The 26,660-nt window shown below is 38.9% G+C and overlaps 1 protein-coding gene across 1 annotated transcript; it reads right to left on the bottom strand.

Annotated features, from left to right (window-relative positions):
• Positions 1-685: 685 nt before the first annotated feature.
• On the bottom strand, positions 686-26,255 carry unc13d (unc-13 homolog D (C. elegans)). Its single transcript, XM_041974303.1, has 34 exons — positions 26,122-26,255; positions 25,252-25,278; positions 23,022-23,072; positions 22,866-22,922; positions 22,682-22,789; positions 22,511-22,570; positions 22,253-22,319; positions 18,958-19,138; positions 18,840-18,881; positions 18,680-18,751; positions 18,534-18,603; positions 18,341-18,445; positions 17,143-17,235; positions 16,958-17,058; positions 16,631-16,748; positions 13,512-13,633; positions 13,327-13,417; positions 13,179-13,235; positions 12,949-13,046; positions 12,678-12,729; positions 12,441-12,571; positions 8,681-8,798; positions 8,447-8,599; positions 6,830-6,925; positions 6,547-6,753; positions 6,396-6,470; positions 6,233-6,312; positions 6,000-6,114; positions 5,768-5,839; positions 5,608-5,691; positions 3,639-3,759; positions 3,420-3,543; positions 2,657-2,877; positions 686-823 (listed from the first exon to the last, which is right to left on the bottom strand). Exons 1-34 carry the CDS (start codon positions 26,179-26,181, stop codon positions 711-713), a joined length of 3,342 nt encoding a protein of 1,113 aa, XP_041830237.1. The 5' UTR covers positions 26,182-26,255; the 3' UTR covers positions 686-710.
• Between the last annotated feature and the right edge of the window lie 405 nt (positions 26,256-26,660).

Below are 26,660 nucleotides of genomic sequence, written 5' to 3'. Positions count from 1 at the left end.
CCCACCCAGACTATGATCCTGTATTGCTACAGCCAAAAAGAGGTCATCGCATCACTGTGCTGGTAGCACTTTTCATCATTTTGAATTTTTCTGTCATTTAGATCATTTTTCATAGATTTAGACAAAAGACATTTAAATATTATAAAAATATGAAAGAATTAGTAACATTTGTTTGGATTTACAACAGATGGCCTCTGTTTAAAACACTCAGGTTTTCATGTATACGCTGTAAGGATGAAAAAAACACAAATGAGGCAAATGAGTGTAGATCTTTGAGAATCCATACTTTTTTTTATTCTTACTGTTAAAATTGGCCCTTCTGCTACTTTTAAAAGCAATGTGTGACAGGTTTCTCTGCCAACATTTTTACATTTGTAGTATTCCTTACGTTTCAATGACTTAAATGTATATAATATATATACCATATATATTATATATATGTATACACATAGCTAAGTGATATAATTCTTATCTCTTGCACTGATTAGACAAAGCATCAGGAGGTAAAGAAATTGTAAATGTTTAAATGCAGGTGTGAAAGTGTTGATGCTCACTGTGATGGTCTTTTGGTAAAGTCATGCTCAGCATACTGTCCACATGCAACTCATGCAGAACCAGTGTTTCCATCTGAGTGCATTTTGTCTTTGTTTTTTGGTACTGATCATTAAAACAAATTGTATATTTTTGGAAAAGGAATGTGTCTGCGTTGTTTATGGTTGAGTGCCTTCCTGGGATTGTTTCTCTCGCTGTCGTCGCTTCTTTACGAAGGCCTGCGCCTCCCGCTCTCCTTTCCTGGACTCCAGCAGCCTCAGGATGCTATCCTCTAAAAAAAATACAAAAATACATGGTTAGGTTTTTTCTGGAAATCTTGGATTAGCCAAAATGCTCAGTTGGTTTTAGCTGAGCTCATGTCATTCTAAAATTTGGTAAAAAAAAAAGAAAAAAAAAGAATAAACAGAAAAGGAGGCAGTGGCTACTTCTCTGGTGTCTTGTTTTTGATTGTTAAAAGCCAAAAAACATCAAGTGTATGAAAATTTGTCCACATTTACATGGTTGGAGAACAAACTCAAGTCATAAACAGCATCTATTTTCCACTTTAGACCTGAATCTAAAGACAACAACCGTTAAGTATCATCAGGCTTTGAACATCTTAGCTAACAACACAAAGCTTCTAGTTCAGGGGTCACCAACTCTGGTCGTCTTGAGACAGTGTCCTGCAGGTTTTCAATGTTTCTCTGCACCAGCACACCTGGCTCAAATAGTGGGTTGTTAAGAGATTTGGGCAGAACTTGACTGCCTGTTAAAGAACCATTTCATTTGAACCAGGTGTGATGCAGCAGGTAAACATCTAAAACCTGCAGGACACTGGCCCAAGAAGTCTGGACTTGGTGATCAGAAGAAACATTTCTACCAGTGGCAGTTGCCAGCAAGAATGGCTGTTTCAGTTCAGGGTTAGGCAAGTTTGGTCCTACAGAGCCACAGGGCTGCACGTTTGAGATGTTTCCCTGTTTGAAAACATCTGATTCAAATGAATAAGTAGCTGAGCAGCACTTGATAAGCTGTTGGATCAGTTTAATTTGAATTAGGTGTGTTAGAGCAGGAAAACATCTAAAACTTGCAGGACTGTGACTTTCTTGGACCAAACTCCCCTACCCCTGGCCTAGTTTATTGTAGACCATAGCAAGTGTGGCTAATGTGTGTTAGCTTCATTTACCAGGATGTTTTAGCAATCTCAATGATAACGACAATAAAGACAGGGCTCCTACAAAGAATCGTGGCCAGTGGTCCTCAACCTGGGGTCCCTGAATGCCCCCCAAAGGAGATTGCCAAAGACTACAAGGGAGCTGCTTAATTAAAATTAAGGCCATGTCCACCCAGACATATCCTTATTTGTGTCTGTAAGTATCAGAATTTGGATGTTTTGCTCACCAAGTTAAAAAAAAAAGTAAAAAAATAAATTATATAATATATACACATACACACATATAAAGCTACTTATTAGGCCACACCAATAGATTTTGAGCCATGTATTGTGTGGTGCAGTGAGGTTGGTGAAGTAGTGGAGTAGTTCATATCTATCCTGATAACCTCCCAGGGGAATCTTCAAGAAAAATAGGTTGGGAACCACCGATTTCAGTCAAAACACAATATAACAGGTGGTTGTGGTTTGTTTACATCAAACACACTTAACCAACAATGCTATAAAAACACCAAAAATGTGTACTTACAGGACCAGAAACAAAACAGGATTCATCAAGAAGGGTGTTCATCCCAACTGTTTTCACCCATCCACACAACGAGCAGTTACAGACTTTCAAGATTTTCCATGATTTCATCCATCATTCCAGATTCCAGATCAGGGAACTGAACTGATCGATGTTTCTCAAATTTAAAGCTTGAATCTTTCTTGGATGATGTATAAGGATCAAATTCATCACAAAGCTCAAACTTTTCAAGATATCTTTAGTCTGAACTCGCATCTAAACTTTGAAAATACACAGAAAACTTCTTGCATCTTTTTTGCACATTATTAGCCATTTTGGTTTGCCTGACGACCAGTTCATTCACCAGAGATTAAAGAGCCTCCCAAAGTCATGTGATTGAACACAAAGCTGTGAGCTACTCTAAAATGCTCTAAATCCAATGACTGCCATACCATTGGGTTTAGGATGCATCAGAGGAAGGCGTATTTGGGCAGGGACGGCATCTGGCTGAGAGCTGAGTTCTTCTTCCTGTTTTGCTCCAGAAACTCCTGGTATGGCCTTAAGGGCCAAGAAGGCTTCGCCCTCAAAGTCATCCGTCCTCAAGGTGTCGTGGTCCAAAACGGTGATGACTAGGCACGCCCCATGAGCCTGGCACTGATCCAGGGAAACCAGGCTGTGATGAAGAAAGCAGATAAATGAAGCCAACAGCATTACTCAGAGGGTTGACATGAAGTTGTTTAGGAGGTACTTTTATCTGGAGCAACTTAGAGGCGAGGTACATTTTTTAATCTTTACAATTAGAATTAAGTCCTAAATCTAAAGTAAAACAGGTAACTAACACAATCTCAGTGTGTTGTAGACATGCTCTTGGAGGTGGAGATGAATTCTCCCGTCATGGTAGGCTTTAGTAAAGGGATGGACAGTTCCAGTCCTCAAGGGCCACCGTCTAGTAGTTTTGATATGTTTCCCTGCTTCAACACACCTGATTCAAATTAATAGGTCAGACCTGTTGGCTCCATTTAATTTGAGTCAGGTGTTTTGAAGCAGAGAAACATAAAACCTGCAGGATAGTGGTGCTGGAGGAGGGAGTCGTCTTCTTTAGTTGCTCTTTCCACCATTGTGGAGCCTCAAACGCATAAAGAGTAGAACCAGAAGAGCCTGATTTTCTAAACATGAAAATTGAGAATGTTAACAAACAGAAGAGCAACAACATACAAGTCAAAGGTCTCTTCAAAAAGGGGATTGAGATCGCAGCTTTTGATCTGAGTGCAGCGAGGCTCCACCTCGGGAAAGATGTGGTTAGGCTCCAGACACAGCTGTACGAATGGATCACTCAAACCTGGCAAACATCAAAGCAGTAAGTCACAAACTCTCATAGCACTGGGGTTTTTCTGTTAAGTATCGCTGCAGCAGTGATTATTTTTAAGGTCTTACCGTTAGAGTCCATTGGTAAGAGGTTGACAGCGTTCAGAACCTCAACCCGAAGTCTTTGGTCGGATCTTCTGTAGGATGTAAGGAGGGTGACTGCACCATATTTCTCTCCACTGAATACCTTCTGTAATGCAAACAGTAGAGAAGTAATAAACCACAAACAGGCTCTGAATAAAGGTCAGCAGGTATGGAGTAAAATTGGTCTCATAATGGCTACAAATATGTAATAAATGATTGCAAATGAGGAAAACTATTTATGACTAGCTTTGGCTAATGTGTGCAAATGTGTTTGAATCCACATGTAAATCAAGCAGTTTGACCACTTTTATTATGACGTCACATATGCACACATTATAAGCTGTATTTTGCATACAGATTTTTATCTGATGCAAGGATCTCCATAACTGGGTTGAACCAGTGTTTCCTGTTGCCTCATCTCCAACCAGTCTGCCCATCCTCCTCTGATCTCTGACATCAACCAGACATTCTGGTCCAGACAACTGCTGCTCACTGGATATTTTCTCTTCTTCAGACCATTCTCTGTAAACCCTAGAGATGGTTGTGTGTGAAAAAACCAGTAGATCAGCAGTTTCTGAAATACTCAGACCCTATTTACGTGACATTTCCATGTAAAACCCAAAATATTTCCTTTGCATATTCGATAATTGCATTTTCACAATAGCGGAATAAAAGCTACCAACTTCTGCAGACAGAAAATGCAAATAGTACAGGAAACCGCGTAGCGTGCATCCATGCTTGTAGTGGACTGTGGAACTTTGCAACACTACAGCCCATGTGTGCACTACATACTCATTGCTGATGACATAAATGTTGCAGGAGAAGCAGGTTTTGCTTTGAGAGACAAATAAAAAGATGCAGCAGCATAAACAGAACACGGAGCTCCGTGATTGTTGTTGTTGTCATGGTGTTTATGGGTGTAAACAGGGCCTAAATGTGCAAGTACAAGAAGACACGACATGTCAACGCCTCCAAAAAATTCCAGTTCATGTTACATGGACAGTATTAAGTGGACTTAATAAAGTGGTCGGGGAGTGTATAAACATTTTTAGAATCTAGAAAGATAAAAATAGACTTATGTGTTTTGGTCAAGGTTTATGATCCATTCTGTTTATTTCCCATTTTGTAAGAACTATGGAGGGAAAAAAAGCTTTAATTTGATTTAGTTTGTTTTTTAAACCCTTAAATGGTCTGGCCCTGCTGTACTTATTGGCTTCCATGTTGTGTTCAGCACTTTGTTCATGTGCCGTTGTATTAAAGTGCTCTATTAATAAAGCTGAGTTGAGTTAAAGTCCAGATGACCCATCTTTCCATCAGAAAGAACCATCAGAGCCATCTCAGAACCAGTGACCCACAAATAAAAACATCAAAACCAAACAACGAAACTGAAAATGAGTACAAGGAATTAGTCAGATAAGTAAATGAATAAATTAAATAAATAAATAAGATAAATAAAATCAGATTAAAACAATAAAACATAACAGGTTCTTAGCTGATAGAAGCAGAATAAAAGATAGTGAATAAAAAATAGCATAAATCGTTTAAGAAAGAAAATAAATAAATTAAAAAAATCAGGCTGAAAAGTTGTTTTCAGTTTGTATTTAAAAACACAAAGATGCACATTATGGCTGAAATGGGACCAAACACAATCTTATCCATGTGCATAAGGCCATGCATGCACATGCATTTAACACTTTGTGTCCACAGGAACCTTTTTGGACATGAAAATAATGACATATGTGCGGCTGAGCGTGGAAAGTTTGTGCAGTTTGTGATGTATGCATGTATGAAATAGTTTAATATTTGTGTGTGGATTCAAACATTTACCAGAACCCAAAATGGCTTCATTCATTAGTAAATAATGTGATACACATTAGTAACCATCATGAGACTAATTTCACTTCACATGTAAGAAGTTTATTTTTAGTTTGAGAACTGTTTCTTTCAAACTCACCTGCTCCCATATTTTGCTGTCCAGGAACTTCTCCACAAGCTGCTGGCTGCTCAGGGAGTTGTGAGTAAGATGAGCCTTCAGAGTCTGTAAACAACAGGCCAACTTTTCTGTGATGTTCTGAACTTAACACCTCAGCTCAGCGATATCAGCACTCACTTACCTTGTACTCATCAGAGTGGAGCGTATCAAGTGGAAGTCCATTTCCCTCAGCGTGAAAGCACTGCTCCAGGCACTAAAATTCATACATCAGGGATTTTATTACAAATATTTACTGATGTTAAAAGTCTTCTTTTTGAGTCTCACTCTTGGACGACTTTAAAACAAAGTTAACATCAGTTGAGAGCTTGTGCTAAGTTTTCAGTTGTAGTTGAGTGAAATGGTTTTGGACCAACCTGCAGCGTATACAGCAATCGTTGGCAGAACACCATGAGCCCTTCTGGCTGCGGATGCTGACTTGCCACCTGGTAGAGGATTTTTACCGAGTTATTCCACAAAGGAGTCAGAAGACTGGTTAGAGGAGAGGAAAATAAGTGGTCCAATGTCATTTTTCAGCCAAAAACTTACCAGAAATAAACGCGGAGTTTATTAAAATATATATTTCGAGCCAAGTAAACTCAGTTCAGACCTGTTGAAGTTTTCTTGAACCAAGTTTTCATTCATGTACTGCAGCTCTTGCTCCAGGTAGCGCATGAGAGGGGCAGCAGCCTGACAACAAACAAGAGGATGGATGTAAAGCAAGCATTTCAGTGTATCTGTGTTAAAAAAAAACAGCAGTGATGATCACTTACATCCTCTGTGGACTTGGAGGGAATCCTCCTCCTGGTTGACATGCTTCTGACGTGAGTCTCAATGTCTGTGTTTAACTGCAGAGACAGAAATTTATTTTAAAAATTACAAATCGACTTATATAGAAAGCAGCAATCTTTTTGTCTTTCACACCTTTTTCCCAAGAGTGTCTAATGCTGTTTGGATCTCTCGGCCGAGGACGCTTTGGGCTTGCTGAAGCTGTGAAGGCAGCGTGTTGTGGAACTGACTTTCCCCTATGACGTTTTCAGTCCGTTCTCGGAGTCCGGCCCAGTTCAGTTGAGTGGGAAGTCGGGTCAGCACTGACCGTAAGTGCTCCAGGTCGTTCACGACCACACACAACTGCAACAGGGAGAAAAGACTTGTGACTTGTGCATAAATTGCAGTATTAAGGATTTTTTGTGAATCGTATATTTACCATGTTAATGGCACTGCTGTGGTCGGAGTTCTCAGACAACAACCTGACCCTCTTCTTCAGGAGTTGGCAGTAGCTCATCACGATCTTACAAACATCCTGAAAACACACATTTAGCACAAATGAACCACAGCCAATCACCGTGCTACTTACCTCACTACTAAAAATAATAAGTCTAATTCATATGTTAGGATTTTATTTATCCATTTTAATTCAGCTCTTAGTTCCATGCAGATTTTTGACAGAATTAGACCCCAGAAAGAAATTGCTGCATTGCAGCAATTGTGGGAGAAATGGATTTAGAAAACAGACAAATAAGAGTTTGAGTGAAATTAGAATAAGGTGCTGAAATTAAATAAAAATAAATTAAATCAAACATAATAAAATTAGACAAACAAATTATAATATAAAATATAAATAATACAACAAGGAAATTAACAAATAGATAAATATTTACAGTATTTACAATATTTACAAGTGGTTGTGGCTCAGATTTCTGGTTCAGTGTGGAGTTATGGAGTTTGATGGCCACAGGAAGGAATGATTTCTTGTGCCGTTCCACATTGCAGCGAGTCTGTTGTTGAACAAGCTATTGTCCAGTATGGTTCTTAGCTTGGAAAGCACCATCCTCTCTGACACCACCCTCACCACAGACTCATAATATTTGAGTTTGTGTTCACACTGCACTAGTCAAACAAATCAGGCCTTTAAAATAATGTATTCCACTCACCACCAGAGGCGGCGCTGCACCAAGAATTACTGAAGACAAGACAAGACACACAACAGAGAAGAAAACTCGTTCATCTGTTGGTTAATGCAGAACAACTTCTGTTTCTACCACATCAGAGTAAAACGTGGGTTGATCATGTTTCTCTGAGAACTTTTACCATGTTCTTCCATGTCTGACAGCGTGTCACTTCGCCCATCCAGAGCTGCCTATCGTCCCACACGCATTAATGTTTCGGTTGTGTTTACCCTTAATGCCATGCACTGAACCCACAATGCACTTTGCTTTGTAGGCTGCTTCCTGTATTTGGCTTGACCACTTGACCACTTGAAGTGGACTGAGAATCGCATTTGCTGGCAGACCTAGTCAGTTTCTTTGATTGAAGTCATTCATTTGCACATTCACAGTCCTTAAACTAAGTGGACCTCCGAGAAAACGGACTAGGATTCTTATTAAAAAGGCTGCGTCCTAAATGAAAGGGTTTTAAACTGGTTGTCCCAGAGAGTCCGAGTTAAACATGTTTGCTCTGAAAAGATCATTTTGAACACAGGAGCACCTCAAGGTTTTGTCTTACTGCCACTTTTATTTTCAGTCTATTTTCAGGGCTAGCTCTTTGCTAATTAAGCTGAGCTTCACCAACAATATAGATTAGATATGTAAGTCAGTCAGTCTTTTTTATTTTAGGAAGCTAAGAGTTTAAGGCTAGTCCTGAAGTTTTTATAAAAAATTAAATGGGTTTAATTTGGAGGATTCTTGTTTTAACATTTCTGTATGTTTTGGACTCCTGACTCTAATAAACAGAAACAAAGAAGGTAGTGGAAACTGCTGGACCTTGGCAGGGCAATAAAGTATTTCTAAATTAATTTTAATCTGATTAGGTGTTAATGGCAGACCTCTGTAAGTTTGACCATGAGCATGAAGGCCTCTTCAGGGTCAGGCCAGGACAGCTGCTCCCACAGCTGGCAGATAGGCTGGATACACGCCACCAGGTCCACTGCAGAGGAGCTGTGTTTAATGGGCACTGCACCACTCTGCAGAGGCTGAAGCTGAGAGGAGAACAGCGATTGAATCAGACGATGATATCACTACTTATAGATAACGTGCCCATTATAAAAGTAACGTGTTACCTGATCAACCTGGACGGCCCTCTCCACCCGGTCCTGAGTGGTGCTGAACGCCTGGTGGAGCCAGTAAGGCACCGCCTCTCTGAAGCCCTCATGAAAGTTTGTCAGCTGCAGTAATCCCCTTTAAAAGACAATTTCCTGATGTTTCACAGCTTACATATTCAGGTAGGATAATCATGCTCTTTGGTTCTGTTTAATGTTTCATTTCAAAGGTTATTTTCTGTGTAAGTATGACAACATGTTTGTTCTTGTCTGATCACCTGATCGTGTTATTTAGTCTGTGTTCGGTCTTCTGTGTGTGCCTCTGTTTTTCCAAGACTTCACTAATTCGGTTTTTTATGCTTTGTATTCCTACCTCTACTGTTATCATTCACACCTTAGATTAAAAAAAAAAAAAATTTGTATCATAATCCTGACTGCATTCTCTGGGTTCATTGAGGTTTGGTTTTTCAGAAAGAAAGACATCAAAATGAAAGATTTCGGAGATTACATCATGTAAAGTACATAATATGGTTAAAAGATTAGAGAAAGTGAATACATTTTTGTGCAAAAGCCCGTGACCTGATGTAATTCTGTAGTGGAAATCTAGGCATGGATAAAGGTGCCTTTAATCTGTTAGTGAGTACAGATCAGTGTGGCATCCAACATGAGCAATGCTGCTGCACAAAGAAAAGCACAGCTAAACAAGATCCAGAAGTAACAGATCTTTCATATGATGGTCCAAAGCTAAATCAGAAACTGTCCTGTGTTCTTATGAATCACAACCTGAAAATATGTTTGAAAATCAGGGATTTTAAAAAGGAGAAGGACCATACAGCTTGTGTAGAGTTTAAAAACCTATTTAACAAGATGATTCGTCTCATAGACCTGTCTGAGAAGTCAAACATATAAACTGTTTGGAAAAAAGGTAACCGCTTTCAAGAACATGACTAAATGAAGGATCAGGTGTTTGGGTGAAGAATCTGTCCACAAATGTCATTAGAAACGTTCAGTCTGATGAACCAAGCAGCACCACTGCTTTTATTAGACCTAAAAACTCTCCTGTAGATTTCTGTATTTGATGGTGGTTACTTAGGACGGCTCTACATTAGCTCTACCAAAGGCAGGTTAAAACTCTTGTTGGTGGGTATAAATGAAAATTTACTGTCCAGCTCAGCAGGTGATGAATGAAAGAAATCATTTCAGTTATTGTCCTGGTTATTCCATCACATACCTTACATCCACTTGCTGCTTACTTTAGCTTGTGTGGGGTCATTTACGTGCTACAGACTGGATAAAGTGCAGCTAAATGAGGAGGGAAATTTAAACAAAGCCTGGAAGAATAAAAAACAAAACTAAGGCTTACCAGAAAAGAAAGGAGGTAGGGGAGAATGATAATAAAAGAGAAGGTGAAAGCCATTGAGATCTGGCCTGCAGATAGTTTCCACTCATACAGAGCTTACAAAGCTAAGAGAGAGAACAGAGAATATCCAGAGAGGCACAGATACAGACGGGCTCTGAAGATCATAGATCTGATAGGAGCTCTGAAGACATTGGACTATGTGTTAGTTAAATGAGGAGTTAGGATGACTGTTTTGTTTTTGTTTTCTTCTTTTATTTTGATTCATCTTTTACTTCTAGGTTATTTCCCCCAAAGAATTTAGCTAGTAGAAATTCTGATTGGCTGGTAACTTTAGGAACTTTTTTTGGCCACAATCTTGGATCCTGGCAAGATGGATTGTTTTGTGATGTCACAAATCCAGCTTAATGGATGGTGACTACAGCCCCGTTTTATAACTCATAATAAGCCCAGTTTCCACCGAAGGGTCTGACTCAGGACGGTTTGATTTGGTAAACCCTAATCTCTTCCGTGTTTTCACAGCCAACCGTATCCTTATCTGGTGGTTGTAGTAAAAGCCAGATAGCGAGATGTGCCAGCTACGTAGTGGTGCGATGTCTAAGTTTAATTTCTAAACAAAGCGTCTTCTCCTTGATAACTACTCTGAGCTGGATCTACTGTGGATGTGTAAATCTGTTGGTGGTACTACTGGTTAACTTTTAATTTTAGAATGACTTGAGACTACCATGTTTTTTTGTTTCCTTCTCCAGCTCAGTGCCTTCACATAAACCTGTTATTAAGAAGCTTGTGTAATATTTGGTTACAGAACCTCCAGCTACAGCCTCTATGCGTTATATCTGATTAGAAGCTTCCTGTACTAGTCTGCATCTAGTTTCTGGCCCCCACCCCCCAGCCCTCTATTGCTGTATGCCTGATCTGTTTTAAGTTTGCAGAAGTCTTTTGTGTAATGGTGGACTGCAACTCCTTTCTGAGGTTTTCAGTTAGATTTAGATGAGGATTTCATTGCTAGTTGTTCATCTTTTACTTTCAACCTTTCTTGCAGTTGGTAGTTCATAGTTTGTGAATTATTTCCAGTCTACAGAAAGCATTTCTGTGGCTCTCCAGCTTCAGAAAAAAATGACAAAAAAGCTTTATGTTTCTGTAGTTGGCTCATGTCTTTTCTGTTTTTGAGGAGTAATTGCCTATCTACAGCTGATTCTTACATTTCATAACAAGCAGGATAAGGGCTGGAACATACCTCTGCAAAGTGTTTCTAAACAGCTTCCACAAATGCATGACCTCCTGTTTAGCTTTTCATTGCCACAAGGGGGCAATGCTCTAAATATGAAACAACTTTAACTGGAGGTTCTCCCTGGTTTTGTTTTTCCTGTTGATTGTTTTTGCTCTGACATTGGAAAGAGAGCACTAGGTTATGTGGAGAAAGTACATATTATAAAACCGAAACTACACCATTGTTACAGGTGATGATTTGGACTCATGAGGACAACATGTCTGGTTCTTTATCCTGTTTGTTATGAAATCAGCTGTTACCAGCTAGACTCAGGCTTTTCTGGCTTGAGTTAACCTTCACTCAATCAGCATTGAATAAGCATATTGTGTTCTTGCTGTGTTAGCCTTTGGGGAGACTGCACATTGCTGCTCATTGGCATTGAATAATTGCCCTTAGTCCTTCAGTCTGTAGGTGCTAAAAGCTACGCAAACCAATATGTATGTGAGAGTTAAAATATTACATAAAGTGAGCCAAAACCATCAACAGGAGAACCAAAACTAAGAGGAACCTACATTTCTAGCTGTTCCATATTTTTGGCACTCCCCCCTTGTGGCCATGGAAAGCTAAAACAAGAAGCCGTTTAGCTGTTTATAACAGACCAATGTTCCAGCTCTAAGTCAGCTGCTGCAAGGATTGTTATTAAATTGGTGCCTCTCCTTATCCCAAGTCACTTCTCCAGTTACTCAGGGTGATTTTGTTTGAATCAGGTGTGTTAAAGTGGGGAAACGTCTAAAACCTGCAGGACAGCAGTCATCGAGGACCATAGTTGTCCTTCCCTGATAGCAGCTTGTCCTATTTCCCAATCTTCAGACCCTACCTCATCTGCCTGTGAGATTCCCCTGCCACCAGTCATCTTCTTAACCCCATGAGACCGTCTTCTGCTTGATTTAGCTGTTTTTTTGCCTTGCCATCAGCCTGTTTTCTGTTTTGGCTTAGGGCTGTTTATGGTAAACATGAATAAAGTGGAATTTAAGTTATATCAGGGCAAATACTTTACTTAAAGCAGGTGGACTTTGATATGTTTGATCAGAAGGTAAATGGTTAGAAGGACCAGGTCAGTGAGGCATTACTTGAGCTCATTCTGCAACATAAAGAAAAAAGCCTGGCAGATCCCCTTCTAGTGTTATTACTGTATGTGTGGGATGAGTTCTGACCTCCGCTGTAAGAAAGCCTTGTCTTTGTGGATGGTCTTCAAGCTCAGATAAACAGGGAACAAGCTTTTGGCCAAATTCTGCTCCATTTGACCGTCCATTACTGATAAGGTGTCCCTCACTTCCTTTGCAAGCTATGGAGGAGAAGAGAGGATTAGAAATGTTGTAAGAGGAGAAGGATTTTTTGTTTTCAGGAGAAAACAGACTGATCGGACTTGAACTATTTCATTTGCCACTTACCAGAGAGTCAAACCTCTGATAGACAACAGTGAACGCATCAACTTGCACAGCACTATTGTAATGAGAAAAGAATGCAATTTTAGAGCAATAAAAATAATAAGGAAAGAATTAATTTCCCTTTATCTGGTCTCCAAGAACTGAAACCCACAACAAGCAGAAGTATAACTAACATTAACAATAGTTAAAGACTTTTTAAAGCATTTCCTTTGTTAGACAAGTTATGTTTCTAAGAGAGATGAGGTCTACTTGTGCATCAAATGTGTGACAGTACTTGACAAACACTCTGTTCCAGACATCCTTGTTGTGTTTTATGTCTTCCTGCACCTCCACAATCAAACTAGAGAGGGCGCTGCCAATCTCTGCCAGGTTCTGTGTGTCAGCAGAGGGTGGGAATGACATTGGAAATAGTGCAAAAAAAAAAAAATAAATAAAAAAAAACAATTATGTGAGCTGAATTTCCAAATACTGTATTTAGCATTTCATGATGTGTTTGACCTTCACCTTAGTCATTGGCTGATGCAAACCCTTTTTGATGGTAAACCATTCTTCTGTACCTGTCTGATATATATAAAAAAATCCTTTTATGAATAACTAAAGATGATATACAAGACATATTGCTGGTGATAATCACATGAGGATGATCAATGACCTGTATGGCATCGATGACCCCATCATGAAGCTCAAAGTGAGCTGGGTTCAGTTTCTGAAATGCTTGAGTCTTACAGATCTGGACCAAGATCCTGGAGAAAGAAAAAAAAGACACATTTACAGATAATCTTTGTCCTAAATTGGCACAGCTCTGCCAGCTACTCAGACTGTTATAATTACGGGTACCTGAGCAGTGTTTGTAGTTTTGGAGTTGCACTAGGAGTTGGGGGGAAGATGTCTCTGTATTTGGCAACCAGACACAGTCCGTACTGCAGGAAACCATGAAGAGAATCCCCAAGTTCCTGTTTCTAGTAACAGAAAGCAACACCTTTCTCAACTCTGTGCTGAAATCTTTACTCTGAATATTTGTGTTCTTGGTAAAATTTGGCAACCTAGAGACATCAGCAGTATGCCAAAATATATAACTCATAACATTCATCTTATGTTAGAAAAATGATCTTTTTAATGAGAGTAGAAGACAGAAAGGTTTGCAGTAAAATGAAGTTACACTCTACAATAAGCAGCCAGGGGATGAAGTACTCAGATCCTTTTCCTCAAGGCAACAATCCCACTGAATTACATTCTTGGGTTCAAAATTTGACCATTTTAAGTGTATGAAGGAAGTCAAAATACTAAACAAAAGATATTACTAAATTAAAATGCTTTTATAGCCATAATACTTAAATTACCACTAGGAAAAAAAAAATATTTAATCATGGTTTTAATATTCCAGATAACTGAGGCAGAGCTAATTTGACAATTTTTGGTGTTGGATTGAACAATAAGATCAAAGGATCTACACAGGAGGAGTTAAAAACTACAATATCTACAATACTACATGAAATATTGTGGATTATAAATATAAAAAAGGTAAAAATGGACATGTGTGAAGGTTGCAGTTACCAGGAGGAATCAACACGTAAAGGATGGGAAAGTGAAGAAGCTAATGAACTTTAACTTAACAGAAAACAAAACCATGAACACTGTGGAAGCAAGAAACCGATACTCAAATACAAACTGAGCAGAGACTAAACCTGACTGGACTCCAAACAACAAAAGGGACAAGAAGAAAAACGGGAACAAAATGGCTGTTTAGACAAGGAAGGAAAAGAATTAAGAAAACCAGAAGGTACACTACACTATACACTGGAGAAATACAAGCTAAATTTCAAAAAGTTAGTTTGTTGTGTAAAATGTAAATCAAAACAGAATGCAGTGATTTGCAAATGTCATAATTCATACTTTATACCCAGTAGAACATAAACAACATGTCAGACGTTGAAACTGAGACATTTTACCATTTTACAGAAAATTTTAGTTCATTGTGAATCTGATGGAAGCAACACAACTTTTAAAAGTAGTTCCAGGGCGATGTTCAGCATGATGGAAAAAGTAGTTCCAGGGTGATGATCAGCATGGTGGAAAAGGTAGTTCCAGGGCGATGATCAGCATGGTGGAAAAAGTAGTTCCAGGGCGATGTTCAGCATGGTGGGAAAAGTAGTTCCAGGGTGATGATCAGCATGGTGGAAAAAGTAGTTCTAGGGTGATGTTCAGCATGGTGGAAAAGGTAGTTCCAGGGCGATGTTCAGCATGGTGGAAAAGTAGTTCCAGGGTCATGTTCAGCATGGTGGAAAAAGTAGTTCCAGGGCGATGTTCAGCATGGTGGAAAAGGTAGTTCCAGGGCGATGTTCAGCATGGTGGAAAAAGTAGTTCCAGGGCGATGTTCAGCATGGTGGAAAAAGTAGTTCCAGGGTGATGATCAGCATGGTGGAAAAACTAGTTCCAGGGTGATGTTCAGCATGGTGGAAAAACTAGTTCCAGGGTCATGTTCAGCATGGTGGAAAAAGTAGTTCCAGGGTCATGTTCAGCATGGTGTAACATCCCTTCTTCTTATAACAACTGTCTGTAAACGTCTGGGAAGTGAGGAGACCAGTTGCTGGAGTTTTAGGAGAGGAATGTTGTCCCATTCTGGTCTAATGCAGGATTCTAGCTGCTCTACAGTCCTGGACCTTGGTTGCTGGATTTCTGCTTCCATGATACTCCAGATGTTTAGCACTGGTCAAAGGTCTGGACTGCAGGCAGGCCAGTTCAGCAGCTGGACTCTTCTCCTGTGAAGCCATGCTGCTGTGATGGATACAGGATGTGGTTCAGCATTTTCTTGCTGAAATCTGCAAGGTCTTCCCTGAAAGAGACAAGAATCCAGCTGGGTACTCCCTCTCCTCTTTAGTCTGCAGGATACGGCGTCGATGCTTTCCAGGAAGAATTTAACATTTTCATCAGTCTGACCACAGAACAGGTTTCCACTTTGCCTCAGAACACTTTGGTCCAGAGAAGACAGCAGTGTTTCTGGATCCTGTTCACCTACGGCTTCTTCTTTGCATGATAGAGCTTTAACCTGCATTTGTGGATTTCAAGGTGAACAGACAGTGGTTTTTAGAAGTCTTCCTGAGTCCATGCAGTGATTTCCATTTGATTTAAAATCCTGTCTTGTTTTAATGCAGTGCTGCTTGAGGGCTCCAAGATCACCAGTATCCAGTTTAGACCTTCGGCCTTTTCCCATGCGCACAGAGATTCCTCCTAATTCTCTGAATCTTTTGATGATTTTAAACACTGTAGATGGTGGGATCTTCAAAGTCGTCACAATTTTAAGTTGAGGAACATTTTTCTGAAACTGTCAAAGAATGTCAAGAAGCAGTTTATCTTAGATTGGTGAATCTCTGTCCAATGTTTACATCTGACTCTGTCTCTATGAAATAACCCTTTTATACTCAGTCATGTTACTGACTTGTTGGCACTTAACATACTTTGTTGTCCAGTGCTTCTCCAGTTGTTTTTGAGTAGTGGCAATTAGTTTTCCAGCCTTATGTTGCTCCTGATCCAACGTTTTCAGATGTGTTGCTGCCATCAGATTTAAAATGAGCTCATATTTTCCAAAAAATTGTAAAATGCCTCAGTTTCAACATCAGATATGTTGTTTATATTTAACTGGGAATAAAATATGGCTTGAAAAGATTAGCTAATTATTGCATTCAGTTTTTATTTGCATTCTACACAGCATCCCAACTTTTTTAAAGATGGGGTTGTAATTTTAAATAAACACCAGGTGATGCTATCAGCTGGTACCAGGTGTGATGCAAACAAGCCAGTGAGGAAGGGAGAAGTTAACAGACATAAAAAAACAGGAGAATTATTTTAAAATTAAGAAGGGTATAAAGCTGATAGATATAAAAGATGTCAAACTAAAAACCAATAGACAAAAATCGAGAATAAAACAAAACCAGATACCAAGTCCTGTTTAGTTATACCTGTTGGTAGGGGAGTTCCTGCTGGTGCCAGTGGTACTCTATGCTGGTGAGCTGCTGGAACAGCACAGATGAGTCCACCTCTAAAGTCTGGTAGAGCTTACTGTACGCCACCCATTTCCTGACAGGGGAAAACACATTCACACTTACACAAGACAGATGTGAAACTTGACTCACGCATTACAGTGGAAACACACAGCTCTGCAGTATGGTTGAAAAAAACACAATAAATTATGAAGCTGCTTAAAATGTACTACATCACGCCAAATACTGTAGAGTACATTTCCGGATTAAGTGCTGTAGTTAGCAAAATCCAAACAAGGTTCTTACGCCAGGTCTTGCAAAAAAGGTGAGAGGTCATTCTGTGTAGCATAGAGTTCAAGCAGAATCTGAGCCTCGCCACACAAGGCCCCTTTCCACGGAGCAGTACTCTGAGAGACACAACAGCACTGGGGGTTAAAAAAAGGAACAACATGTAAGTTATTTAAAGAGAACTGATAGGACGTGTTTTTCACCTGCTGCTTGGAGATGTAAGCCTGGACAAACTGCTGCAGAATCCCACAATAGTTGATGTAAGCATTGCGGCCGGCACTCAGAGTCTCGTCTCTCTGTTGGTCACATGACACATACATGATCCTGATTACAGTTACTAACTAAAACATGTACAGTCATCACACACTCAATGCCCTACAACAAATATGCAACCTATACTTGAACATTCAGCCTCGAGCCAGCCCTTATTACTTTATATTTTGCTTCCAAAGCTTTCATTTATCTTTGGACATTGGCTGCTTTTTCATTTATTTTATGCCTGAGCATTTTCAGAAGAATGTGTTTGAGAAATCACTGAACACTGACCTATAATTAAGCATGTACTAAAGGCTCCTAATTTAAGGGATGGACCGTTGTTGTATCAAAACATTACAGGTCATACAGATCATGATCTCCTTCACAAGATCATCATCCCATTATCATCTGACACCTTAGCTAAGAACCATCTTACCAGAAACCTGTTGGATCCTATTTATATGAAAAATACAAAAATAACCCAGTTTGGCAGACATAAAATAGCATTTTTGTGCCAATAAGGTGATCCTCAAAACAGCTATTAGCTGAGACATTTGCAGTGTCTTCTTAAAATGTCTTTTAGGAAACTCAGCAACTGGTGGACAAAAGATGACGTGTCAAGCCTAAAAAACAATACACAGCAGAAGATGGAAATGTTATGTTCTCAAGAAATAGGAGAAAAATATCCAAGAATAGACCTGATCCAGGACCTGAGAGATACATCCAGACTCTCAGTTGATCTGATAACAGCTGGATATGTCAGTTGGCAGAGCATCGGTCTCCCATGCAGGAGACCAAAGTTTGATTCCACCATTAGACGAATATTAACTTCTATCTTCCAGTATCTGGTATTTAAAAGAAGTGGTTTGGATAAAAACCAAATATTGAATTTCAAACTGATTAGACATGTACAAGCTGTTTTTCCATTTATACTTGCACGTTTCAAATAAGTCAGGGGAAGTATTTCCTATTTTTGTGGTAATATATTAAGAAAGGAGAAATGACTCAAGACTTCTGTAGAGAACTGTGGCTCAGCCCTAACGCCACATAAACTCCAGCTTCCTTTTGGCATTGTTATGCCAATATCAAACTGATGTGACAGAAGTGTGACAGAATGAGTGTTAGAACGAATTCTTATTCTTTTACAGCTTTGTGGATGAACTTAAGGTTGAGATGGCATTGGCCGCGGTCTGGGTACGTTTCCGTTCGTGGCTCCAGATTATACCAGTGGTCTTCAGTGCAGTGGAGATCCTATAGTGTCAGACACAGCTTGGTATTAGACTGGACAGGCAGCAAAGAGTCAAATAACAGAAACAATTTATAGAATAACATTTAATACCTGCAGTTTTAAGACAATGTTTCCCAAAAAGTCATCTGTGCCTTTCTCCTTTTTGGCTTCTTTGATCATCCTAAATAGATAAAAACAAGCATTTTACAGCTTTGCTTGTCTATACTACTCAGTGTTAAACACAAGGAGCACATTACCTTCTTAAACTGTTCAAGTTGGTTTTTATTTCCTCCAGTTTCTGAGTAAGTGACACGTCTTCGTCTTTGTCCCTGCAACAGAAAAAGACAAGAAACTTAATGAAGTGAACAAAAACATCTATCTAAAGCAGACAGAAAGGAGATTTTTGTGTTTTCTCACCACATCTCAAGGTGAAAGCTGGCACCAATGTCTCTAAACTCTCTAAAAAGAAAGCAAAATGATGAGTAATGCACATTTCAATCATATTTGTTTGAATTTAAAACAAGTTTCAACTCACACTATGAAGGTTTGGTTCCAAATGGGGTTCAGGGTCTGCTTCTTTATCTCTGTTTGGTAGATTTTGTCATTTGATACGACGTCTTTTACAACAGATTTGCTTGGTTTATTTCTGTTTTGTCGCGTCTTGTGTTCCTCTTCATTTCCCAGTATTGTGAGCAGGCAGTATGGGTCACTAAAACCTAATGAAAACACAAGGGAATCATTTTCTGAAGAACTACCATCAAAGTGCTGCAGAATGTACGAAGTTACTTAAAAAATAAATAAATAAAAGAAGTTGTAGCTTCTTGCAGCTGAGAACTAAGGCAAAAAAATGTTCCCCTCCTCCACCTAAACATTTGGAGAAGGTAATCAGGGCATTCACAACTTCTTATTTTGATTATTATAATTCCTTCTATGTGGTTGTAGATCAGACATTTATTCAGGGCCTACAGTAAGTTCTGATGGCTTTCACTTCACTCGCCTCAAGATAGGAAAGAAAAAAAGACCATATTACGTCTGTATTGCACTCGCACCATTGGCTCATTGTTTGGTGGAGTATTAATTTTAAAATCTTGTTTACTTTTAAATACATTGAAGCTCTAGCATGCACATATCCCAGTCAGAGGTCTGACATATACCAACCCATTTCTTCATTCAGTTCATTTTAAAGGGACCATGCACATTAGTCAACATTTTAGTTTTAATTTAAAATGTAAAACGCCGAAGTTTGCAAATTAAATTAATTTTCATCTGTAGTCCTTTGGCAGGCCAACACAGCTTTCTCTTAATTCACTACTATTCCAATAGTTTGTTTGCTGAAGTTACTGGGTCTGTACGTACAACACTGTTGTTTGGTGGTGGTGGTATTGGTGGTATTTTGTTATTCTAATCTCTTTAAATTTAGACCTTAATAATTTATTGGTTTGTTTGTATCTTGTTGTTTTTGAGCTGTAGCTTAGAGAGATGATAAATAAATTAATACTGCTTTACAAGCATAAAATGACACTATATTAAATCAACCAAAATACAGGTCAGACTCACTTTTTAAATGCCAGTTATATTTTTGAATTATTATTTTAAAAAAAATGTCTGTTGTGGTTAAATTAATTTGCTCAACATCAATCATAGTGATTTGATTTCAGTGTTAGACATCAATGTACAGTAGATTCAGCATTAATGGCTAAAATTTTAACACTGATTTAGTTAGATTTTACTGTCTGGGAACTGGTTTAAAAATAATGTCTTATAGTCAGATTTTGCCATTTTTTCTTGTGGGGAAGGATCAAAACCACTGGAAGAAAAATGTGCGGATCTGCTCAGAGAGCACTGAGCTACTGGTAGAATATGGAAAGTCTAGGGATCATTGGGAACTAATTAGGATTTATCCTCAGATGACCAGGATAAGAAAGTTTCTTCCACAAGTCACCAGACGTCATGACAAACCATCCAATCTTTTTTTTTTTAAATATTATTTTACAAATTTTGATTTCCTCACCAGCACCATCAACAACTAATTTTCTTTAAATTCAATCAGAAAGAGAGGAAACAACAAGCCTATAGACCAAAATGATGAAGAGCCAGTTAAACAAAGAACAGGGAGCAGTCTGCTGGATCCGCAACACCCCAAAATCACAGGAGAACTGGAGAAGCTTGTGATTCTTCACTTCCAGGATAGACGTCTCGTTGACGTATGTTTACATGATGTAATGTTTACATGGTTCAGCAAACGCAAATCTGCATTATTTTGAAAATTACCAGAAGCTTTTACACTGCTCTCGAGTCTGATTTCCTGTCTGCCCCTATCTGAACTGCTGAGTTTGACGTATTCTGGACAAAAATAGACTTGGCATCTATGTTTAGTGGAGAGTTGCAACAAGGCGCTTTTGCAATGCACCTAGGCACCGTGTGAACCCATTGACTAAAAGGCCGCTAATAGCTGTGGAGGCCATGGCACAGCCATAACGCGGCGCACACACACCCGGTGTTAATTGGGGGTATTCCAACAATGAATTCATTAGGTGTTACATGTAGAAAGAAGACGTTGGTAGGAAGACTACCCAGATAGCAAGAAATGTCCCAAATGTGGCCCTGATGTGGATTTTTGTTTGGTCCAAATTTGGCCTTGACTTACAGCGTTGAATAAACCCTGATTTCCACCGGGTGTGTGTGTACTGCGGTCTGGCTGCTCCACGGTTCTGTTCTGACCTCCGTGGCGCGTCAACTCACACCGGGAGTGTGTCAGGTGTGGAGCGCCCGCGAGTGTAGTCAGGTTAGCCGGAGCCAAGATAATGAAATCACAGGAGAAGTGGAGAAGTGGAGAATCTTGTGATTCTCCACTTCCGAGATAAACATCTCGTCGTCACTGAGACCCTCCGACTGGTTAAACACTTAATGTTTTCATATTTCAGCAGCACACATCTGCATGGGGGCTTTTATTTTGAAAAAGATTAGAAGCTTTTACACTGCTTTCGTGTCTGATTTCCTGTCTGCCCCTATCTGAACTGCGAAATTGATGCATTCTGGGTGTGTGCTCCGTTCAAAAATAGACTCGCCGTAAATTTAGCTGAGAGCCACGACAAGGCGCTTCTCGGACGCTTCTGATATGCGCTGCGGCTCTCCTGGTGGAAACCAAACCATTGACTAAAACAGCGACAAATAGCAGTGGAGGCCGCGGTGCAGCCGTAACGTGGCACACAGGCACGCGGTGGAAATGAGGGGTCAATGTAAGTGAAGCTGCCAAAACTCATCCACATGACCACCACATGTTGCTACAAGGAAATTACTATAAGGCAGGCTTCCTGTATTAGGACCACTTCTGGCCCACAAAAATAATTGTAGTAATCCACGTCCAGGCCAACAACTGACACCTGGACCACATGTTGCCCACAGCAGACTTGCCAAAATCCAAGCCAGGCTGGCAACCGACATTTGGTCCACTTCTGGCCCACACAATACTTGCCAGTGTCATAACTGAACCATAAGTGCCAAAAACGTCTGCTATGTGGGTATGGAAAGTTGTCTAATATGCAGACCAACCAAGAGGAGACCCGCTAGTGTTAAAGGCAAAGGGTGATCACACCAAATATTGATTTGATAAAGGTCAAACTGTTAAATGCACTTTAAAAAAAATAATTTAATTAACAAAGAATATTTTTTAGTGATTAAAAGGTGCCAAAAATATTTACACTATGTATGCTTATCGTGTAAAGTTGTACTAATTTAATTTAGGCCCCAGGTTATGCAGAAACCAGACCACAAACTGACTGACACAAATTTTTCTCTGAATAACCAATGTTGAGGAAGCAAGAACTCACCACTGACATCTTTTCCCAGGATTCCTTTGGCTTCCTTTACAGTGGCCATCAGACAGTACACTGGGTGCTGTTTGGGTCAGATAGTTAGTTAGATTATTTGTGACAAAATAAAACAGTCTCAAACATGCTAGTGATGCAATTTATGCTGCTGGAAATATGGGGGGAAAGTTAAGATTCTTCATGCGAAATCTATAAATAGATATCAGGGTCTCTAACAGCGCATTCATTGGAAAAAATATGTTGACTTCCTTTTCTCACCTCTGCGCTCTGTACTTTCTCCATCAGACTGTCGTGCTCTGATTCTGTCATAGTGAAAGCCTGGTCAAGAGAATGGATAGAACAAAACTTAGTGAGAAATGTCTGTAATCAGTCATACGCCAACACAGAAGCAGTTATGGGGGGTTTTATGTGCTAAACTGAAATGCTTACCACCCGAATATACTGATGAAGCTGGCTGTCTGTGAAGACCTGAGCTGATGATGGTTTACCCATCTTATGTGCGATGGTGTACAGAAGCTCCTTATATAGAGGTTTTAGCTGTGAGCAGAAAACAGAGTGTTAGTTTTTAGAAAAATGCTGTGTCATATGAAGTGTAACGAATTAATGATTGTACCTCCAACTCCTTGTGCCTCCTTGCTTTCTCTTCTGGATTTTCATCTTCTTTATAATCCTAGCAAACAAACAGTAAAGTTTCTTTATGAGTCTGCTAATGTCATAAATTGATTTGACTAAATGTGAGGCACTTTGAAGCTCAAGTAGCGTTGCCCACCCTCTTCAGTTTCCTCGTCAACCCAAGTTTACGTGGATGGACAGGGGAATACTGGAGAGAGACACACAGAGGGGTCATTATTAAACAGATATTGCATTAACTTGTAGCAGCCATTAACTATAGAAGTAGTGCATATATTCACTGGCTTCTATTTTCTAAGCCATGCTGTAGGGTTGCAAGTTTAATATAAAGTTTTCATTAGAATGAGCAATGCTTGGTCTAAAAAACAACCCAGACTAATATTTAGTGAGACTACAACAAAACTATGCAGTTTGTCTCAGACTGATTAACCTCTGAGAGACTCTGCCTCTCTGAAATGCTCATCTTATACCCGTTCGTGTCATTGACCTGTTGCCACTTAATTAGATGTCAAATGCTCCTCCAGTTGTTTTTCCCAGTTACTTTTTCAGCCTTTCTTTGCCCCTATTACAACTTCTTGACATGTGTTGCTGCCATCAAATGTCAAAATGAGCAAATTTCCCATGAAATGACAAAATGTCATTGCTTTCTGTTTCATTCACATTTCACACAGCGTCCCAGCTTCATTGGAATTGGGGTTGTATATTTAGCTTTGTTAGGGCAACATTTGCCAAGATCTTACATTGATAATCAGATGAATACAAATGTGTCCACATTTGATGAAAAGACTTACTTCGCACTGATCTTTTGATATTTTTTCTGAATTTATATGGCCTATATAAAACAACATTATGTTTCCTTGGGTCAAAACTTGAATAAAATGTATGTCTAAATGTGTGGAAAAAAATATAAGCTGTGGATTTAAGTCCACTTTCAGTCTGGTGGAGAAGATACAATTTGACCAAGTGTCTTTCAGTTCAGTGTTGTCCCTAATTGAATCAATAATAACTATATATAAACACACAAATACAAAAAAAGAAAAAAAAAATGCGACCCATGACTGTATGCAGAACTGATGTGAACTTTCAACCCTGTGCTTTTGCATTAAATGCAATTCATGCAAATCACCGCCAAGATGAAAATGTTTTTTTTTTTTTTTTTCTGCAGTCCATCCATGAATTTGCATTTACATTTATGCATTTTCTTGCTTTACTAGATACTGGACTCTGGATCTAGAACTTCTGAACAGCTTCATCCCCAGGCTGTCAAAGCCATCAGTCCAAAACATGAACCTTGTCTTCAATTCATCTTAATGTTTGTGCATAACTACAGAGAAAATAAGGGAGTTTAAACTCTCACGTTTGAATAGCTTTGCATTCCCCACGGGTGCAAAGCCCATCCAAGACTATATAAATAGGGAGATTCATGCACACTCTCATTGCAGTTTTGCTTAAACACAAAGTTGGTGTGTTATGTTAGTTGTAATGGTGTGTTTCTGTTGTCTTATAATTCCACGTCATTACCAGATAAGTTTGGCCTGCCAGCGCTGCGGCTTCCTCATGTTGATTTTTATCTCAGAATGGATAACAATAATAAGCAAGTGTAGGGAATGAAATGTAACACAAATCCTGCGCAAAAAAATTTGAGGCTGAAATGGAGCAAAATCCTGGATTATTTTGAAATTCCAGCCCAGATGCATTTTGTAGCTCTCTAAAAGAGCAACGCTTGGTCACCCTAACTGAGCTGTAACCACTGAATATTAGCCAAGCCAAACCAGCTTTATTCATAAAGCACTTTAAAACAGAATATTATAAATATTGTACCTGCCAAACAGCATATTTATACTGAGACTTTGATAATATCAGTGTCATAACAACAGCTTTATAATAGGACAAGTATGAATAGTATCAAAACCAAGGCTAGTATCAATATCGTTCAATACCAGCATGATCAGATCGATATTTTCCTTGCAGAGAGCTTTGGGGACAAAAAGCCAAAGACAATGAATGAGAGCCAACCAATAGTAGGTTTTGCTTCTGTTTAGCTAATTTGCACCGTTGGCTTTATTTTTCTCAAAAAGTTGTGTTTGGTTAAAGGGAATAATAGTAATTTTATTATATATTTTCTTACATTGTCTTCATGATTATAATAATGATCAGTAATTAAGTATCTATATCGATATCCTGCCCTGGATTTACTTGGTATTGGACTGATAGATTTGCAGTATCGCCATCCTTATGTGTAGGAATATCCGTTAGACTTTTGTGTAAAACCTCCCAAAATATTAGTTAGCCTCATTAAGACAAATATTTATAACATGTAGAGAGAATGCTGCTTGGAAATGTCAAGAAACAGCCAGAAGCTGATTTACCTGTCGTTGTTTTGGTAAAGCTGGTTCCTATAAAACAAGACAACAGTATTTGTTTAAATACAGAGAAATAACAAATTTAGTCAAATAATTTTCTTTCTCTCTCTCTTTTTTTTTTTTTTTTTTTTTTTTTACAAATTCAGACAGAAACAAGTGAGAATTCAAGGGCCTCTTACTATCAGATTCACTACACTAGATCATACATTACAAAAACACAGCATACCATCATTTAAAGTAGGAAAAACAACTTATTTTTCTGTATTTCTGATAAGGCCTCAGTCTTTGAGGAACTTCCTCAATTGCCGATAATGAAACTGACCCTGCGATAACAACCTACTCAATATTTGACCAAGAAAAATCCCCTGGAATTAGACAAATACACTAGTGTTACAACCTCATCGCTCAAATATCTGAACAGGTTTGCATGAAGCATAAATTTCCTAATATTCTGCAGAGAGGCCCTCTGCTCAGTCAAGATCTGAAAAAAGCCCTCTTCCCTAAGTTAGCTGGTAGAATAAAATGTATTGTCTGGGGTAAAAATATGCTTCATGAGTCATCATCTCATCTAAAAATATGTCTAAATCCATCGTGAATCATTGTCACTGGATAAATGGACATTTGAAAACAGCGACTTAACTTTTGGATGCAGTTTTTAACACTTAGTCTAGTTTTACCTTTTTTAGGTTTTAAAAATAACTAGCATAACTGTGAATTTGTGTGTGTGAACAAACACAGATGTAAAAACCCAGGTAAAGTTTTACTAACCAATAAAGAGCTATGTGAAGCCTCTATCAGTTTTATTATCACCACATTGGAATGTAAACGACATGGTAAGTAACAGATAAACAGATCAGTTTGCTCATGTAAATTTACCTGTTCAGGTGTTTGTAGTAGATTCCCTCCTGAGCTGGTTTGCTGACTTTGACCTGACATTCTGATGTTAGTATCTGATGATCAGACCTGCCTCATGAACTGGTGCACTCTGCGTGTGAGATATGGGGAAGCTGTGTGTGCGATGTATTTCGATGTTCTATCACGCTGCAGCCGGAAGTCATCACTTCCTGTTGAAGGTGGTAACGTCAGTGACTGTGACTTATGAGTTTTTCTTTAGCTAGTGCTCTACATAGTTTCATTACAAAATAACAGACCTCGCTCTGCAGAATTTATTTGCCACACAGATTTAGATGCACGCATACACAACCTTTCACCTCATGATCAAACACTTGGCTCTGTGTTACAGTTAAAGATTCCTTGATGTTGCTTTGGCCTAGTGAAGGAGTCTGCAATGTTTATGAATAAAAAAAACATTTTTACCACCTGTCCACCTAAATTATCATAGTTTAAAACCTATTTGACTCTTAAAGGTAATTTAAAATAAACAAAACTGTTTGCATTTCATTGCTTTTATGTGG

The sequence above is a fragment of the Melanotaenia boesemani genome, chromosome 21 (assembly GCF_017639745.1).
Source record: "Melanotaenia boesemani isolate fMelBoe1 chromosome 21, fMelBoe1.pri, whole genome shotgun sequence".
Taxonomy (NCBI): Eukaryota; Metazoa; Chordata; class Actinopteri; order Atheriniformes; family Melanotaeniidae; genus Melanotaenia; species Melanotaenia boesemani.
Note: the sequence above shows the minus strand (reverse complement) of the source record. Positions and strands in the feature narration are given on the sequence as shown.

Bases quoted from the DNA above. Each gene is read 5' to 3' on its own strand.
- unc13d (XM_041974303.1), bottom strand. From the start codon at position 26,181: ATGTCAGGTCAAAGTCAGCAAACCAGCTCAGGAGGGAATCTACTACAA. The intron at 22,923-23,021 runs GTGGGCAACGCT...TTTGTTTGCTAG, and splicing joins TGACGAGGAAACTGAAGAGG to GATTATAAAGAAGATGAAAA. The intron at 18,604-18,679 runs GTAATGTGCTCC...TTATCTATTTAG, and splicing joins AACTTGAACAGTTTAAGAAG to GATGATCAAAGAAGCCAAAA.